The 19,798-nt window shown below is 45.2% G+C and overlaps 1 protein-coding gene and 1 long non-coding RNA gene across 3 annotated transcripts; one reads left to right on the forward strand and one right to left on the reverse strand.

Annotated features, from left to right (window-relative positions):
• Positions 1-377: 377 nt before the first annotated feature.
• MEFV (MEFV innate immunity regulator, pyrin) lies at positions 378-19,635 on the reverse strand. 2 transcript variants are annotated; one of them, XM_077906338.1, is made up of 10 exons: positions 19,081-19,635; positions 10,101-10,934; positions 8,121-8,500; positions 7,600-7,695; positions 4,551-4,781; positions 4,146-4,168; positions 2,217-2,332; positions 1,983-2,015; positions 1,583-1,615; positions 378-1,419 (listed from the first exon to the last, which is right to left on the reverse strand). In XM_077906338.1, exons 2-10 carry the CDS (start codon positions 10,894-10,896, stop codon positions 866-868), a joined length of 2,262 nt encoding a protein of 753 aa, XP_077762464.1. In that variant the 5' UTR covers positions 10,897-10,934; positions 19,081-19,635; the 3' UTR covers positions 378-865. The 2 variants fall into 2 exon arrangements, with proteins under 2 accessions (XP_077762464.1, XP_077762463.1); XM_077906337.1 differs by lacking the exon at positions 19,081-19,635 and adding an exon at positions 13,505-13,861.
• LOC144318900 (uncharacterized) lies at positions 13,843-16,377 on the forward strand. The gene is made up of 3 exons (XR_013384864.1): positions 13,843-14,081; positions 14,602-14,822; positions 15,661-16,377. It is a non-coding gene; the product is annotated as an uncharacterized LOC144318900 (long non-coding RNA).
• Positions 19,636-19,798: the final 163 nt, after the last annotated feature.

Genomic DNA, 19,798 nt, shown 5'->3' on the forward strand with positions numbered 1-19,798 from the left:
TGTGCACAGAACAAAGCTCCATGAAGAAATCAGGGCCTGTGTTTTCTGGTCACAATCATGGAAAACTTGGATCTAGTCTAGGCTCTAGTGTGAAGATGGAAAGATGAGTTGGGGTGGAGGGGTTTGGAATCTAATCTTCATTTGATTATTTTTTTCCCTCTTACATCCTTTCTCTTTACATCTCTGTAAATGGGGTATCTGTGAAATAGAACAGATTTTCAGGTACAGATCAGGACAGAATTTTTTAAAAATCTGACACTCGGAATATGTGTCAAATATTTTCCCACAATAGCAGCTCCATCTTTTTCATGTTCAGTAGGAAAATGGGATCTCACAATGATTGACTAAATAACAGATTGAATGCAGACTAAGTGCAATTATGACCAAGTTTTCTAATTTATTTATGAGGCCTAGCCAATTCTCTTAAGATCCATAGCTCATTAATCCAGGTACAAAAAGAGAACAAACTAGTCAACTTGTTTTATCTCAGCTTTCCAAGTCCTCACGAAAGAAGAGAACAGAATGAAGGGACACATCCTTGCCACAGAGTTCTGAGGGAAAATGAGGGTAAGATCTCTGCCTTGGGCATCTTAGGGTGCTAATTCATACAAGGATTCATTAAGCAACAGCTATGTACTTCCTCCTCTGAGGTGTCATGAGTACATGTGTTCTCTTCACCTTTGGCTTACAAGTATTTGTGTACCTAGTTTATTTCTGCTACCATTCCATAGGCACAGGAACTCTTTTCTTAATTCGTTATATTATACCCACAGCAGCTGGAACCCAGTGGGCATTCAATAATGACAGTTGAGTGTACAGATCCAAGATTCAAGGCTGGAAGCCAGAAGAGAGATATAAAGGGCACTCAGTGAGGTTCCTGGTCACCCACTGGACAGATGGTCAGAGGATCCATGTTCTTCCCTCCATCATGTGTTCCAGGGCTGAAGATAGGCTGGAGGGGCTCAGAGGAAGAGAAGCCAGTGAATGCATAGATGAGGGATTTGTTTGTTACATTGTAAAAGGAAATGTCTCCAGCCTTATAGTCCAGGAAGATGCCCACACGTTTGGGAGGTTCCCTTAATTGCAGGCGTGTTGGGGGAATGGTGGACACCTGGTACTCACTCCGCTTCATCATTATCACCACCCAGTAGCCATTGTCAGGTGACAGAGTCATGCTCCCTTTCCTGCTCATGGATGCTTTGCAGATGCCCAGGATCCACCCTGTCTTGTTTCCCACCTCTACTTCCCAGTAATGGCGGCCAGAGAAGAAGCTTGGAAGGCCTAGGGCAATGATGCAACTATCAAATCTTTCTGGATTGTCAGGCAGACGATTCCACTTGTTTCCAAGTCTCACGCTCTTCAGATTATTTGAGAAGATGAGATTGGGGTGGGCGGTTTCTGCATCCAGAATCACATTAGCTGCAGAAAGAATTAGAATACCTAGTTGGGGGTCCATGGGCAACATACCTACAGGGTTCTCCCCACCTCCAAGACACTTGGAGGGACAGTCTTCTTGAATGCACTGGAGGTCAGCATAGGGACTCAGCAGGTGAAGTCCACTTGTCTTAGTCTGGGCACTTACCGGCATGTGCCTGAGCACAGATGAGTTCTGGAACTACAGAGAGAAAGAAGATGGGGGAAAAAACCTAAGTATTTCAATTCAGAGAGGTTAAATCTACCCTGGTCACCACAACAAGGAAAGACAAGAACCCCCACCCCAACTCAGGACCTTGCTTCCTCTGCTTGGATTAACCCCATTCCTCCTAGACCCTGGGGCCTGCCTTGAAGACTCTGTGGTCTGATGAGTTGACCCAGGGAACAAGTCCAGCACAGAGCCTATGAAAGCTTTTTTTTTTTTTTTTTTTTTTTTTTTGCCTTTGTTGCAGGTGTTTTTCTCTTTTCTAAATAATGCCCAGAAATCAACAGCATAGGGAATATCACAGTAACCCCCGGCAAGCACATTATTCCATCACCATACTCACCATTGAAGATATCTATTTCTGAACGCAGCATTTCTAAAAGAAGAAAGGGAGCTTGAGTTAGGTTCCCCAGCTAGAGACGGATCAGAAAGAGGCTGAAGGCAGCATTAGAAAGGCCATGGGAGATGAAGAAGGGATGTCAGAGGGTTCTGGGCCACCTGGAACTCAGGGAGGAGGTGAGCCTCCTAGGAAGGAGGGAAGTGCCTCCCATTCCCCCCCCCCCCCAAGCCCACCTACCTGAGAGGTACTTCATGCTCTTCTCTACAAACTCTGATTTCCGGTAGAACAACTGGATCTTTTTTTCCACCTCTAGGGGAGTGTTCCACAGCTTAGGAACAGTCACCATCTTGACCCTAGAGACAAAAGACTGTTGGCCAGAGAGGGCTGGTGCATAGGGGTAGCTCAAGTTCCCATGAGATGGCAATAAAGTGCAGCCTCTACAGGGGACACCCAATCCACCTGGACTTTGCAATGAAAGTCTTCCCTGGACTCTGAGTTTTAAACACTGGTTCTCAACTTTGGCCACAGATTGGCATCACCTGAAGAGTTTTAAAAACCACTGACATAAAAACCACAGTGAGTTTTACTAAAGGCCTTATAATGGTGTGATATTGAAATGTCCATCCCGGAATTATCTATGTCAAATTAATTACACTTCTTTAGTCCTTTTCTGTTGAGATAAAAATGATAAGAAATAAGAAAAAATACGATGAGATATGACTCATTAGAATGGTTATTATTTTTGAAGAAATCAAAATGACGGGTATTAGCAAGGATGTGGGAAAACCCTTGTGCATGGGTGGCAGGAATGTAAAATGGTGCAGACACTGTAGAAAATAATATAGTGGTTCCTCAAAAAACTAAGCATAGAATTACCATATGACACATCAATTCCACTTCTAGGTATATACTCAAAAAAATTGAAAGCAGAGACTCAAACAGATATATGTACAGCAATATTCACAACAGCATTATTCACGATAGCCAACAGGTGGAAATAACTCAAGTGTCCATTGATGGATGAAGGGATAAACAAATTGTGGTATGTATACACAATGGAATATTATTCAGCCTTACATAAGAATGAAATTCTGACACATTGTACAATGTGAATGTCTTGATGACATTATGCTAAGTGAGATAAGCCAGACACAAAAGCACAAATACTGTATGATTCCACTTATGTGAAGCAGTTAGAGTAGTCAAATCCGTAAAGACAGAATGTAGAACGGTGGTTGCCAGGGGCTGAGTGAGGGAACAATGGGGAGTTACGTTTTAATAGTATGGCGTTTCCATTTGGGAAGATGAAAAAGTGCTGGAGACAAAGGTGGTGTTGATTGCACAATAATACAAATGTACTTAATGCCACTGAACAGCACATTTAAAAATGGTTGTGGGTACACCTGAGTGGCTCAATGGTTGAGTGTCTACCTTTGACTCAGGGCATGATCCTGGGGTCCGAGATTGAGTCCCACATCAGGCTCCCTGCATGGAGCCTGCTTCTCCCTCTGCCTGTGTCTCTGCCTCTCTCTCTGTGTGTCTCAAATAAATAAATAAATAAATAAATAAATAAATAACTTAAAAAATAAAAATGGTTAGAGTGGTAAATTCCATGTTATATGTATTTTCCCACCAGAAAAGAGGAAAAGACCAAAAAACTTATGCCAGGGTCACACTTTTGAAGATTTGGATTTAATTTGTGTGCCAAGGCCTGGAGGTCAGGATTTTGTAAAGCTCCCGGAGTGATTGTAATGTCCAGCCTCCTCCCTCCCCTCCCCTTCCTTCCCCTGTCTGGGGTTAGAGCATCACGACTCCTAGAAAATACTTCCCTCCCTGAGACCATAAGCACTGTGGCCTCAGGGAGGGAGGCACTTCCGCAGGAACAGTATTCTTGAGGCAAAATTGGCGATCTTTAGGGAGGTTTCTTAGGAACCATCATTAGCATGATAGGCTGTGTTCGTTCTTTCCAGTCTTCAGCCCATGCTCTCCCTCCTGACCACACTCCCATTTTCCCTACACAAATCCAGAGAGGCCTTAGGAGCTGCAGGAGATGGGAGGAGCCCAGAAGGAGTCAGACCCGGGGTTGGGAGCATCTCCGTCCTAGGAATGCTTCCCCCACAGCTTCCTGCAGGATACCCAAGGTAACACGAAGGGATCTCTCAGTACCTGTGCAGGGTGACTCCGATGTCCTAGGAGAGAAAAGAAGGAAGCTCCCCGTTACCAGTCTCCTAGGGGCTGCGCTGACTCCTGGTCTTTCCTCCTGGGCTCATATCCCCAGGTTGTCAGCAAAACTGGGGCACCTCTCCCCCATTCTAATTCTCATCACCCAAAGTGGCAGCCTGGTGGGGCTTACAATAGAACTGCACCCAAACCCTGCTTGTCTCTTCTGGGAGATGCCAGGGGATCCCTTGAAAACTGGGCCACCCTGGACTCCTGAGAGCTCATCAAAGGGATCTGGGTACCAGACCCTTGTCTTGTACTGACTTGAGCAGAGCTAATGACAGTGCTGGGAGCTCATGATATCTTACTGGGGACAGTGGGAAGGGGAAAGCCAGGCCCAGCCACACTCACCTGCATGAGCTCCCACTCCGGCTGGAATTGCTTGGCCTCCAGCTCTCCAATTAGCTCGTCGAGGAGGGCAATGTCTCTGGACACTTGGGTGCTATACGTCTCCCTGACCTGGCCAATGGTCCGGTTCAGATCTTCGAATGAGGCCACAAAGAACTTCTCTTGCTGCTCCAGAATATGGTACAGTTGCTCTATTTGGTGCTGGATTCTCTGCTTCTGGGTTTCCATTTGTTTCTGGGGAACAAAAAAGTGTAGGGGTCTGTGCAGTGTGCTGGATGTGTATGCCCAGGGGATCCCCAGAAGCCCACTTCCTGGAGGCGAATAAGAAGCATGCTTCCTCAGCTTCTTGGAGGCCTGGATTTCAGAGCAGTAGGCAAAATGGGCCAGAACCTTCCAGAACAGACTGAGGGTGGCCAGGGCTGGCTCTTGTAAAATGCCCTAAAACCTAGTGTTCTGGGTTGATTTGTATCCCCTCCAAGATTTATGTTAAAGTCCTAACCTAGTACCTAAAGAATATGATCTTATTGGAAATAGCATCATTACAGATATAATTAGTTTAGATGAAGTCATGGTGAAGTGGGCCACTGGAATGGGGATGTTGGGACACAGACACAGGAAAGAAACACAAGGGAAAGATGACATCTACAAGCTGAGAAGGGAGGCCTGGAAGACGTCTCTCCTTCATGGCCCTCAGAAGGAACAGTCCTGCTGACACCTTGATTGTAGACTTCTGGCCTGCAGAACTGTGAAAGACTATATTTCTGTGGTTTAAGCCATTCAGTCTGTGGGGCTCTGTTATGGCAGCCACAGGACACTAGGATACCTGGTATCACATTTTCCCTTCCTTGAAGGTCAGTGTGAGGATAGCATATGCCTGGGGCTGTAAGTGGATAAGGTTATGACCACCAAGTGTCCAGGAAGGAGACTTCTCTCCACCCCGCTGCCAAAGTGCTGGCAGGCAGAAGGGCCTCAGTGTGGCTCTGAATGGAGGCAGTCAGTCCATTAATGTGAATGTAGGTGAACTTGACTTCTACTACAACTGCACATAGGTCAGCCATCTGGCCCATGTTCTATCTCCCTTTTCCTCCTCATGACTAGAGAGTTTTGAGGAAAGGTGAAGTGGCTCTAAGGGAACCTTCTCATTCCTCCATGGAGGGAGAAGCCCTTTTGGATCTTCCTTTTTTCTTTTCTTTTCTTTTCTTTTTTTTTTTTAAGATTTCATTTATTTATTCATGAGAAACACACAGAGAGAGAAGCAGAGACACAGGCAGAGGGAGAAGCAGACTCCCCACGGGGAGCCCGATGTGGGACTTGATCCCGGGACTTCGGGATCATGACCTGAGCCGAAGGCAGAGGGTACCACCCAGGCATTCCCCTTTTGGATCTTCTAAGACTGGACTTAATTAGTGTCATCATTTTAATCTCTTTAGTCCTTTTTTTAAATTTTAATTAATTAATTAATTAATTAATTTTTTAAAAAACACCCAGGCTTTTTTTTTTAAGATTTTATTTATTTATTCATGATAGACATAGAGAGAGAGAGAGAGAGAGAGAGGCAGAGACACAGGCAGAGGGAGAAGCAGGCTCCATGCAGGGAGCCTGACACGGGACTTGACCCTGGGACCCCAGGATCATGCCGTGGACCAAAGGCAGGTGCTAAACCACTGAGCCCCCCCAGGGAGCCCCCCAATTTTTATTTAAGTAATCTCTACAGCCATTGTGGGGTTGAACTCACAACCCTGAGATCAAGAGTTGCATGCTTTCTGGCTGAGCCAGCCAGGCACCCCATTCTTCCACACTTATCTTAGTGTCATTGTGCTGTAAAGAAAAGTTTCCCCTCCCTCTTCCATATGATTATATATGTATATATATATTTAACTATTGAAAGAAGGAGGAAGAGCAGAAGTTTTGAAAACAGCATCATTTTCCTCAGGAGCTCATGTCACTGTGAACATTTTAAGGGAAGACCAGATCTTGTCTCCCTGACTTTCCCTGTGGCCCAGGCTTCTGTCTCACCTTCATGGCAGGGGGCATTTCTGACCTCTGCTTCACCCACAAGTTCCAAGCCACCTGGGATTATAGGAAAGGGTTTTTTGTTTGTTTTTTTTTTTTTTTTGTTTTTAGAAAAAGTGGGAGCTGGTGAGTGGGCAAGGTGGTGAGGGGAAGGGCAGAGAGAGAGGGAGAGAGAGAAATCTTAAGCAGACCCCACACCCAGTGTGGAGCCAAACTCAGAGGCTCAATCTCATGACCTTGAGACCATTATCTGACCTGGAATTAAGAGTTGGACTTTTAACTGACTGATCCCTGCCGCCAGGCACCCTGGAAAGTGGTTTTCTTTTACTACATACCCTTCATGAGTTTCCCAAAAGTTAGACACCTGGGCCAATGCTATACCCGCCCCCATTCCTGCCCTTTCTTATCTTTGTCTGTTTCCCATTGTGGTGTGAGAGATGGGATCCAGCCAACAGAAATGGGTCAGACAAATTAAGGCACTTTGGTATAGGTGAATTTGCCTGCAGGGAAAATGGAAGTGATTTACATGTCCAGGTTTAACAGAAAAAGGCCGATAAGTGTATTTATTGAAATCTGCGGCATCACAAAATAATAGTTTTAAAGAAAATCTCTAACTATTTGAATTTTTAAAATCCATGTTTTTTTTTAAAATAAAATGGACAACAATTATAAAGATGATACAGTGGAGTATTTAAAATGGAAAAATCTCTCCTCCCATTTCCCCAATCCCATCTCTCAGCAACAGCCACTGTTGTGGTGTTAATTTCTCTAAACCATTTTGTGGTGAATATGAAAGCACAGGCTCCTTGGAAATTTCCCTCCTATGCTGCAGTTGGGTCTCTCCAGGAACAAGCTCATCCTTGGATTCCTGATACCTCTCTGCCCCCTTTAGAGCAGGAGGTTCTAAATATGTGATCAGTTCTGCTTCCCTATGAACCAGAACATAATTTGGAGACCTTCTGCTCACTTTTGGTCCCCTCTCTCCTTTTGTAGGGGGGAACTCAGGCAAGGACTGGACACAGAACACCCCTGGCCTTACCAGAAATTTCGCAGTCTTCTTATCTCCCTGAGATCTCTGCTCCTCCCCAGATTTTCTCAACTCCTTCACATACTCCAGCTGCTTTTGAATTTTCACCTGGAAAAGGGCACTTGTTAAAGCCTAAACTTGGCTTCTGCCATCCTTAGTTGGTGACAACTCTAGAGGGAAAAAATCTGCCTTATGGAGTAAAGCTGAGGGTGCTGTAGCCAAGTGCACAGGGAGGGTGCCCAGGAAAGAAGAATGAATCCATCATACCAAGGGAAGCAGATCCAAGAGGCGGTGAGAAAGAGATTCTTAATGACATGTGGGCACCTGGATTCAGCCATACCTGAAGCTAGTGCCCTTGGATCTTAGCTACATGAACCAATAAATTTCGTCTTTGCTGGTCTGGTTTGTATTATATTTTTGCCAGTTACAGCCCAAGAATGCTGCCTAATGCACCAACATCCCAGCGTTGTTGGGAAAATAAAGTAGCTACTGGCTACTTTAAAAAGCTTCCCCCCCACCCAAAAAAGCCCTACCTTGTATTCCAGGGCAGCCTCCTCAATAGGGCGTACCCGGTGGCCTCGGTGTTCCTGACTCAGACTGCAGATGAGGCAGATAGGCTCCCTGTCGTCCTCACAGAAGAGCAGCTGGACCTGCTTCATGTGTCGCTCACACTGTGGCAGGGACCTGGGGCTCAAGATAGCCATCTGCAGGTCCTCCTTCTGCTGGACGTCTCCAGAGTTCTTTATAGGCAGTGAGGCCTGGCTTGAGAGGCAGCTGGGTGAGTATCTGCCTGAAGTCTTGAGATCCTCAGAACCAATGGCAGGTCTGTAGGAATCATGCACATAGGTGCCATCAGCTGGATCTCCTTCCTGGGCATGGCCAAGGGGATACATGGCCTCATCCTGTGGCTTCCCTGGGGATATGGCAGCAGAAAAATTTCTTGAGTGACAAATCCAAAATGTAATGAAGGCGTGCTACAAGACACAGCGGAGAGAGCTATCTCGTGTCTGGGACATGAGGTCCTGGTCAGGCTGTGGCCACTTCTAGCTTGTCCTCCCCTGACTTCACTCCAGCAGGTAGCAAACCACCCAGTGGAAGTGAGGGCTAAGGGCTAGACTCATGGAAGTCCTGAGACTTGGAATTCCTGGATACTTCTCCTAAAGAAAGGCCTTTTGTTACAAATCCTATCCCTTCCTCCTGCACATACACGAACCTAGCAGGTGATATAAAGGCAGTGAGATGTTCTGACTAGTGTTTGCTTTACCACTTAAAACCACCCAGGCTGCTCATGACCCAAGTGGAAGCTCCCGAGTACATAACCTAACCCCTAGCAGAGTCCCTGGCACATAATAAGGATTTGAGAAGTGTGTGTTGAATGAAAGAACGAATGGGACTTCTCCTCACTTCCAGGTTCAGGAAGAACTAAATGGAAGTAAGAAAAGAGACTTGGCTTTTTAAGGCTGAAGGGTATAACCTACCATGATGACAAACAGCTATGACTAGCTGTGCCCCAAGACTATAACACAACTTAAAAAAGCAGAAATGACAGGAAGTACAAGAAGAAACAGAAGCACACTCAATCCATTAGATCCCTCCCACCTTCTCTCACAAGGTCCCAGGAATTTGTATCATAGCTGTGAGACTGTGAGAGGCCCTCCTAGTAACCATTCTTCCCTCCTCTTGTGATAGAATTGATTGCAGCCTATCAATTGATGGCTTCTCACCCCCCCCCCAAAAAAAAACCCACAGCATTTTTTGCAGTTAGGTGTGGCTACTGACTATATTCTGGCCAAAGGGATATAAATGAAGGCATCATGAGCGGCTTCTAGAAACTTCTGGAAACCTTCCCTAAGTGATACTCTTCTCCTTTGTCCTTCTATCCCACTGCTTGGAATAAGGATGCCACCATCTAAGACCATGAGTTTGAGAGCAAACTTTGTGGAGCAGAAAAACAGTAAGAGCCTGGGTTCCTGGCCCATGGAGTATCACATCTGTTCTGGACCATCAGTGTGTTACTTATGTGAAGGAGAAACAAACTTCTATCTTGTTTCAGTTAGCGTTATTTTGGTGTTTCTGTCATCCACAACCCAACATAATCCTAATTTCTGCCTCCTTAGTAAAAGAGATTTAGGATTTTAGCCAACAGCTCTCTTCCCTGCTCGGGGAGGTGAATGGCAGGGTCCCACGGGTTCATTGTGAGAAGAGGGTATTTTTACCCAATATTTCCCAGAGGCTCAGACTGAGGTCCATGAATTCCTTGGAATTCTAAAGGATTTCAGAGTGTCTAAGAACTAACTGAACTTTGATGCAACATTTTATGAAGATGTGCATACATGCATCTTTTTCAGGATTCACAGCCTACCTCAGATTCTCAAAGTGTTGGGGATCTTGGGGGGCACTCAGGGATCTGGTGACATAAACACAGTGGAGATAAAAGGCTTGTGAGGGAACACCTGCACAGGTCACCATGCCTAAGGATGCCAGGTCTTCTGAGTTCCGGGATCCTTCCTTACCTGACGAAGGAGGGACTTCTGGACCTGAAGGCTGATGGAGCTCACCACCTGCCACCTCCCTCGAGGTCTCAGGGGGTTCTTGACCCTCAATTCCATTTTTCTTTGAAGGCCCTATAGATTCTGGATGCTCACAGGTTGTCTTGCCTTTGGACAATGATACATTGGAAAGTGTTTTCCTGAATGCTCCTTCTTTTGGGATCATGGAATGTTCTGGATTCCTGGAGCCTTTCTCTGGAGCCACAGTAGCACCTACATCCAGAGTGGCCACTTCACTGGGGGTAGCTGCTGAGTCTGTATGATCACTTCTCATTTTCTCTTGAGACAGAAGAGTTTCTGGATTGAGGAGTTCTCTCTCTCTTGAAAAAATGGTGAATTCAAGACTTCTGGGTCGCCTCTGTCCTGATGATAAACGTTCTTCAGGTATCTTGGATTTTACTCTTCCCAGGGACCCAGTAAACGACCCAGAGGAGAGTTCTTGGAGTCCTAAGGAGCTGGCATTCCAGCGTAGATGGTCAGTAGGACTCCCCTTCTCCCCCTGCAGCTTGCCAGGGAATGGGCTTCTCTTGGAGGACGAACTGAGGCTCCTGGCCCCTGGCTTACCCAGCATATCCGGGCACCCGGAGCTCTTTTGATCTCTCCGTCTGCTCTGAGGCTTCTTCTGGGATCCCTTTCCAGCCTCATGCTGGTTGGCTGGCAGGCTGACAGCCCCATCACCACTTTGCCGCTGCCTCTCACCTTCCAGGCCATCTGATATCTTCAGGCCCTTGGACTTATTCTCCCCAAAGGAACAAGACATTGCTAAACTGTATGTGCCACTTTCTTGTATCAGATACTCTGCAAAGACAACAGGATGCAAAGGCATGAGAATGTGCAGGGCTCAGGGCCAGGGGTTGGGAGAAGGAAGAGAAGGGAAAAATCACCTCAGAAATTACAGAAGTTCAGGGATGCCTGGATGGCTCAGTGGTTGAGCATCTGCCTTTGGCTCAGGGCACGATGGGGGATCGAGTCCCACATCGGGCTCTCTGCTCTGCCTCTCTCTTTCTATGTCTCTCATGAATAAATAAATACAATCTTAAAACAAAAAATAAATTACAGAAGTTCAGAATGTTCTAGGCAATGACAGTCAATTACCATTAAGTAAGAGAATACTAATTATTTGCTATATATTTCCCAAATAGTACTTTTCAGAGTTCTTTGGCATGAGAACTTGTTTTCAGTATAAAGTCCTACACGAAATTCTTAGTTAGTAAAATAGATAAAAACTCTAGTTTACTGGTATAAATGTGGGTGTGATTATGATGTACAAAATTCACTTATAAAATTAATTAATAAAGAAGAATTATATTTGGCACAAAAATTTGAAAACAGGATTTGAAGGACAGTTAAAACTTTAGAAACTAATTTACTTCTGTTTTATTCTTTGGTTTCATGATGTGAAGAAAATCCTAACATACAGATAAGTAAGTGTAAATGGTGATTTTTTTTGAAAAAGATTTTATCTATTTATTCATGAGACACACACAGAGAGAGAGAGAGAGAGAGAGAGGCAGAGACACAGGCAGAGGGAGAAGCAGGCTCCACTCAGAGCCCAACACGGGACTCGGTCCCAGGACTCGATCCCAGGGACTCGATCCTGGGACTCGATCCTGGGACTCCAGGACGACGCCCTGGGCCAAAGGCAGGCGCCAAACCGCCGAGCCACCCAGGGATCCCCTGATTTTTCTTTCTTAAACAGCTTGCTTGGAAGTTTCAGGATACAATTTCATTAAATAGAAATGACAAAGGCTTAATTTCAAGGTCTGTGTAAAAGGAGTTTAAGCACAAATTATCACCCTGGTGGCCTCTAGAATTTCAAAATTTGGTGAATGACACATTTTAACAAATTTGTTGGAAACAAATTAGAAAAATTAATAAAATTTGAATTAAGTATTTTAAGAAAGATTTTATTTATTTATTCATGATAGATGGAGAGAGAGAGAGGCAGAGACAGGCAGAGGGAGAAGCAGGCTCCATGTGGGGAACCCAACGTGGGACTTGATCCCAGGACTCCAGGATCATGCCCCGAGCTAAAGGCAGGTGTTAAACCGCTAAGCCACCAGAGATCCCCTTATATATTTGTTAACATTCTAAAGAATTCCTGAAATATCTTCTTCAGCTATAACTTGCAAACCCTACTCTAGTAAGGAAATGAAGCACCCATAATCAGCGCCTTAAATTTTAGTAGAAGAGGCTCTTATTAAATTGCTTCAGAGATATTTAAAACTCTTTAAAAAACTTTGCTGTTGCGAACACTTTACTTCCTAGGAAAAGGCAAGTTCCCCAAGCTGTCTCTAGAATTAATGAAAAGCGCTAAATATGCTAATAACCAGGTTTTAAAATATGAAAATTAACTTAAAAAATTCTACTCATCAAAAAAAAAATTCTACTCATCAAATTACACTGGACTCAGATTATGGTTTAGTCCATCACTCTTCCAAAGAGTAGAGAACTTTTATGTTATTTAAACATTTCTACTTCTGAAAAACACATGGAAAATATTTCTAATGTGTCCTTAAAGTCTTTAAAAGTAGAAGAAATACTTAAACACTAGCCAATGTTTTTTAAGCCCATCATGTATTTGGTCCTCCCCAAAATCTTAAAAAAAAAAAAAGTCTTTAGAAGCAAAAATTCAATAGACCACATTCACTGATCACAGTGTGATGAAATAAGGAAGTTACAACAAAACAGGAATAGAAGAACAAGGAGGAGGAGAAGGAAGGAAAACAAGGAAAGAGAAAAGATAAAGGAAGGAAAAGAATTGAGAATTTTAGAATACCTTTGTGAAATGTGTCAGAGAAGAGCTCAAAACTGAAATTAGGTAGATTTCACTGTGAGGATGACTTGTTGACCCTGCTGATATGGGCAGTTAGCAAGCATTTTTTTTTTCTCTTCTGAAGATACTGGTGGGTACATAGGAGTTAATCACAATGAAGTTAAGGACCCTCTAAGATCAGGCATCTAGTTCCTGCCTCTCCTGATTCTTTTTTTTCTCTTTTAAAGATTTATTTACCCATGAGAGACACAGAGAGCTGCCTCTCCTGATTCTGCCCTGCAGTCAGAATCTCAGCCTTTCTCCTCCTCATATTTATTTATTTATTTATTTATTATTATTTTTTTACCTTTTTTTTTTTTTTTTTTTTTTTAAGCCATTGGGAGCCTTAGCTATACTAACCCAGATCCAAAGACCTTAGTGGCAGAAAGGACTTGGTCAGTCAGTGTCACTGGAGTCATAGTAGACCTGGGACTCCTAAGCTTCAAGTCACAACATACTTGTCTAAACACAAATTCCCTCTTGCACCTTGTACCCCACCCCATGAACAGCCAGCAGTTGCATTGCGAAAGGAAGGGGCATGGGACCTGCTTACCTGGGCCAATAGCTTTGTCAAGCTCCTCTGCCAGGAGGTTCTGGTTGATGGCCCTCAGGACTTGCAGGGTCAGCCGCACGGCATTCTCTTCCCCGTAGTGGTTGATCATCAGATTGGCCAGCTTCACTGGCTTGGCATTCTGGACCTGGCCCCGGGGGATCCGGGAGTGATCCTTCTCCACGCTGGTGTTCTGCAGCTTAAACTTGAACTTCTCAAAGTCATTGGGCAGCAGCTCCTCCAGGGAGTCCAGCAGATGATCACTGGGGGTTTTGATCATGGTGTTGACCAGGAAAGGCTGGAGCCAGCAGTCTGAAACAGCCTCTGTCTTGGAACCCAGAGGGTGGGTAAAAAAGAAGCCACTTGTGAAATAGCGGAAAAGCACAGGAAATGCTCTCTGCACTCTGGCGAGAACTGAGCTATGAGTGTCATCGTTTGTTTGTTTCCAGTGATGACTCTTGTGTTCTCTTTCTCACAGATTTGGAGGCCTTCACAGCTAGGAGGGTTCAAGGCCTTGCCAGCCATGTGTTCCTATAGTGCCCCAGCCCTCACCTTCCCATACTGGCCTGTAGAGCAGTGCGTAAGTATGTGAGGGAGGGCCTGGGGCTGGATTCCAGGGTCTCGATCCTGGGAAGGCACTCAGATGCCTCTGTCTCTCCTTCTCCCGGGATATGGGTGTGGGGAGCAGGAACAAAGCCCCTGGTCCCATGCTGCAGAGGACCGTAATGAGAGTCAGTCTTTTTGACCAATCGTTTTCCTCCAGACTCAGGATTTTATGGACCCTCCAGAGCAAATGATGAGGGTTGCGGGGGGCAACAAGTGCAGCCCTGCAAGTTTTGCCCTTCTCTGCCCAAGAAGGAGGTGAAGCCGGAGGGCACTGCCAGGCCACCAGCCTTGGTGTCACCCCTATTGATGTCATTCCAGTTGTCTGGTGCTTTCAGCATCACAAAGGCCTCAAATGCTGTGTGTGGAACTGTCATCCTGATTTGTTTGTTCCCTACTCTGCCCTGGCTTCCCGAGAGCATCCCCATGAGGGAGGGTGCTTGTCCATGCACTTTTATTGAACAAGTTTTTTGTTTGTTTGTTTTTTGTTTTTAAAGTAAGCCCCATGCTCAGTGTGAGGCTTGAACTCAGAACCCCAAGAACAAGGGGTCACATGCTCTACTGACTGGCCAGCCAGGTGCCCCTGAACACATATTTTAGACGCCATGCCAGGATGCTGGAGAAACAAGGGTGAAAAAAGGAATAGGTGTCCTTTGGAGCTCATGTCCCAGTGTGGTCTCCAGAAGTTGCTCCAGAGCTAATGGAAGTGGTACGTGGGGTAGTGGACTTCTTCCACAATTGACAGCTTCTGTCTTTCTGTATACCCTGATTTTTATCCCCGGCTTTTTTTGTTTTGAAAAAACACTACTTTTAGTTGCCACATCTCTATAGTCTGATTCTGCTAGAACACTTTCACACTTTCCAGCCTTTTAAAATTCTGTCAAGACAATATATTTGAAAAGTCCATTCCAAGCAAAATGTCCCTTAATTAATTAAGATTTCCTCATTATTAGACTGAAGGTACTTTCAGGCATCCTCAAGATGTCTCCATTGTAAAAGGACATTTTTTTCTTTGTGACTAGTAAGTGACCTGAGCATGTGGAAATGTCTTGTTCTCCCACAATCTTTCACCTCATGATTTTAGCATTCATTGATAATCCATTCCGATATCAATTGCTACAATGATACTTGAAAAATGGTGATATTTCTGGCACTTAGCTGGCATCACTTATGTGTCCTGGCTTAAGCTTTCTGCATTTCTCATGAAGTTTTTGGCTTTGTGGATGTTTTGTCGGTAACACAATGGTGCTTACTCTGTGCCTGGCACAGCTTGCTTTATATCCATTGTCTCCTGAAATCTCTGCAGCACCCCTTCAGGGCAAGATTCATCATCCTCACTTACATCCAGGATTAGTGGTTTAGTGACTTGCTCAGTGACTGAGCCAGGATTCAAACTCCCTCTTTTAACCATTTTGGAATATTGCCTACATGCATGATAATAATTGATTATTTTACTGTTCCTCACTAACCACAGATGCTTTTATCTTTAATTTATTTTTATTTTATTTATTTATTTATTTATTTATTTATTTATTTATTTATTTATTTATTTACAGATGCTCCTTTTAAAGCTGACCAATGAGGCTCAAAACGGGCCATTCTGACGGCTCCCACAGGTCACATACAACATTCTGATGCCTGACAGAACAAACAGCACTGTGCCTGACCAGCCTGTGTGTGACCAGTTGGGACCAAGATTTTGATGAGTTCTGCTTGGTTTAATTGATCTTATTGTCCAGTTGGTCCACATACTTCATATTTTACCGAGTACTCAGTCCTTTTGGTTTCTTAGCTGACAGCATCCAGTTTTCTGGATCCTGCTGAGAAAATAACCCTAAACCCAACATACTCCCTAAGAAATGGATGGACCCAAATGCATGCATATTTATGGTACAAATGTTGGATGTGTGATATTCTCAGGTTGAGCTGGAAGAGTATTGACTGAGCATCTCTGGGACCAGGACCTGTGCAAGATTTCAGAAGGCAGTAACACAGCCACCCCACAGGGAACCTCCCTCTCCTGAGACAGAAATGAAATTTGCAATAACATGCTGGATATTTCCTGTTCCTGGGGTTACTGACCCTGTCTTGACTGGCTAGGGTCCTTTAAGCTGAGACTAAGACACCCACAACAGAATTTTTTAAAAAGATTTTATTTATTTATGAGAGAGGGAGAGAGAGAGAGAGAGATAGAGAGAGAGAGAACCAGAGACACAGGCAGAGGGAAAAGCAGGCTCCATGCAGGGAGCCCTGATGTGGGACTCGATCCCAGGTCTCCAGGATCATGCCCCGGGCTGAAGGCGGCGCTAAACTGCTGAGCCACCCAGGCTGCCCAGAATTTTTTTTTAAGATTTTATTTATTTATTCATGAGAGAGAGAGAGAGAGACAGAGAGAGAGAGAGAGAGAGAGATTGAGAGGCAGAGTAATAGACAGAGGGAGAAGCCGGCTCCTTGCAGGGAGCCCGATGCAGGCCTCAATCCCAGGACTCTGGGATCATGCCCTGAGCCAAAGACAGACGCTCAACCGCTGAGCTACCCAGGCATCGCCCCCACAACAGAATTAAGCAGGAACTGGGGCTTTCCAGTCTATAACAGGATATTTTGCAATTGCAGTGATACCTTTTGCAACAGGGGGCAATTCTAAGGCATAGATTTGTCTTTTTTTTTTTTTTTTTAAGAGAGAGCACATGAGCAGGGGTTAGGGGGAAGGAGGGGTAGAGAGAGAGAGAATCTCAAGCAGACTCCCCACTAGCAGCGCCACATGGGACTTGATCTCACAACCCTGAGATCATGACCCTGAGGTATGACCTGAGCTGAAACCAAGAGTCAACCGTTCAACTCACTGAGCAACCCAGTAGCTCTGAGTCATGGACTTATAAGGTAATGTTTTGACGCCACTGAGGCATTTATGGGTCAAGAGAAGCTGAAAGAGCTTCCATTTTTTGAGGTTCCAGTAGTTTTTTTTTTTTTAATGAAGAAATGTAAAAAGACAATTAGACCTTTTGGGATGCCTTTTAAATGTTTGTACAGCTGTAGTGGAGTGTGGATGAAATCTTTCTTGTGCCTCTGTGACAGTATGCGTGCCCTTATTTGGAAACAACATGATACATCTAAATCCATCCCAGCTGCTGCAAGCAGAGGTATTTCAACCTCTGGTCTTATCCTAAGTAATGTATAGCCCAGACACCCCAACCTTTACTTCATGCCTGGGTTTCACCTTTCTAACTTATTCCATCAGGGTTTCACTTTCTAACACATTCATTTTTGCATCACTTGGAGATTTTTTAATCAACATGTATTACTTTTATAAAAGGGAAAAAAGATAGTTTTAAAACTTATTTTATAATTTGCTTAGCCTCCAAGAGGATATCAGTCCTGTCCCCAGAACCATCATGATAAAGGAGGTTTATGGTACTTAAATATATAGTACATATTGGTTATTGAGAGAGCTGTAGGCAAGATCACAGAAGAATTCTTCTGTTAATATGGAGTTGGAAGTAGTGGATTCCATTGTGACCCAAACTCTTCCTCACCCTCCAGTATATTGACTTTTAAGGGAGAAATCTGAGACTTTGAGAGGCTAACGTGTCACGTTCAAAGTGAATTTCCAGGCAACAAACTTCCCACTGAGAAACATACTTGTAACTGTGCTTTCTGATAGCAAACCAAGTTATGGTGCAACCTCCAACCTCCTGAGTGGGATGGAAACAGGGAGAGGAAGGCAGCTTCCTAGATGGCCTTGACCTGTGGAGGTTGTTCAGTAGTGGAGTTGGAATAGTTCCCAGATTGGTTCACCAACCAGAGTTTCTTTTTCTTTTTTTAAAATAAATTTATTTTTTATTGGTGTTCAATTTGTCAATATACAGAATAACACCCAGTGCTCATCCCGTCAAGTGCCCACCTCAGTGCCCGCCACCTAGTCACCCCCACCCCCCCGCACTCCTCCCCTTCCACCACCCCTAGTTTGTTTCCCAGAGTTAGGAGGAGTCTTTCATGTTCTGTCTCCCTTTCTGATATTTCCCACTTATTTTTTCCTCCTTTCCCCTTTATTCCCTTTCACTATTTTTTTATATTCCCCAAATGAATGAGACCATATAATGTTTGTCCTTCTCTGATTGACTTATTTCACTTAGCATAATACCCTCCAGGTCCACCCACGTCGAAGCAAATGACCAACCAGAGTTTCATTTGCAATATGGTAAAGCCAAGCAAGAAGCTTTATAAACTATAAAGTGCTATACTTATTATTTATTCTGACTGTTAAATCTAGATGGAGGGCAAGTGGGTGTTCATGTTATTCTTTTTTTTACACGTATTTAAACATTTTATAATTTAAAACATCGAAAAAATGTTCGTTTTACCAATATTTCTAGGGACTTCACTAAGAGGCTGGCTCTGGGCACCCAGTCCCTGACCACCAAACATTTACAGGTTAGTGAAGAACACACTTCTCCCTTCCCTTGCACCTTTTCTTTTTTTCTTTTCTTTCTTTCTTTCTTTCTTTCTTTCTTTCTTTCTTTCTTTCTTTCTTTCTTCCTTCCTTCCTTCCTTCCTTTCTTTCTTTCTTTCTTTCTTTCTTTCTTTCTTTCTTTCTTTCTTTCTCTCTTCCTTTTTCTTTCTCCCTTTCTTTCTATCTTAGATTTTATTTATTTATTCGAGAGAGAGAGAGAGAGAGAGAGAGAGAGGCAGAGACGCAGACAGAGGGAGAAGCAGGCTCCCTACCCGGATCCCAATCTGGGACTCCATCCTAGGACCCCAGGATCACCACCTGACGCAATGGCAGATGCTCAACCACGGAGCCACCCAGGTGCCCCTTCCTTGCACCCTTTGAGGTTCGGTTTACATAATCTTGTTCCACTGTCACCTCCCCATCCTCATCCCCTACAGAGAGGCCCGGGGTGCTTTGGTCATGCCTACCCAGTGAGTTTGCAACATGCACAAAGTGATGAGGGAGAAAAGGGGACTCCAAGATGTACCTGTGTGGTCTGGGCCAGTTACTCCACCTCTCTGAGCTTGTTTCTGTCAAATGGGTGGCCTGGAAATTTCAATGAGATAACGTAGGCAAAAGAGCCTGCACCGTGGGGGCAGTGTCAGCTACGTCCGCTGAGGCTCCGGAGCCTGGCGCAGCGCCGGGCTAGTCCTGGGCGGCGCCCTAGGGCGGGACGGCCGTCACCTCCAAGACCCCAGCCACCGCGCTCGCTTCAGCGCGTGAGGGCACAGAGACCCCCACTCCGCGGGTCCCCTGAGGCGTTCGCTCTGAGGGGGAAAGGCCTGGGCAGGAGGGAGTGGGTGGGAAGAGAAGCCCGAGGATATAAGGCAAGTGTCGGCTCGGAACCGTACAGGCAGGCACCGGAGGCGAGACCACCCAGCACACGGAGTCGGCCGACGCCGTGGACTCTGCCCCAAGGAGAGATAGCCCGAGGAGGCGCAACGCGCCCGGGGACCCACACCCCAACACCGCGCAACCGCGGCCTCGGACCCTGGCGTGGAGCCGGTGTGTCCGATGTAGTTAGGGGGGACGCCCTAAACTACATCTCCCAGGGGGCCCCGGGACTAGTGGAGCCAATCAGAGGGCGAGTGGGCGGGTTCAGCGTGGCCTTTGTCTCCCAGGGGGCGCCGGGGCCCGGCGCCGCGGTGAGGATGGGCAGCCCCAGCAGCCTATAGGCGAGTCTCCCCAGAGGCGGGGCGGCCGGC

This window comes from Canis aureus, chromosome 8 (assembly GCF_053574225.1).
Source record: "Canis aureus isolate CA01 chromosome 8, VMU_Caureus_v.1.0, whole genome shotgun sequence".
Taxonomy (NCBI): Eukaryota; Metazoa; Chordata; class Mammalia; order Carnivora; family Canidae; genus Canis; species Canis aureus.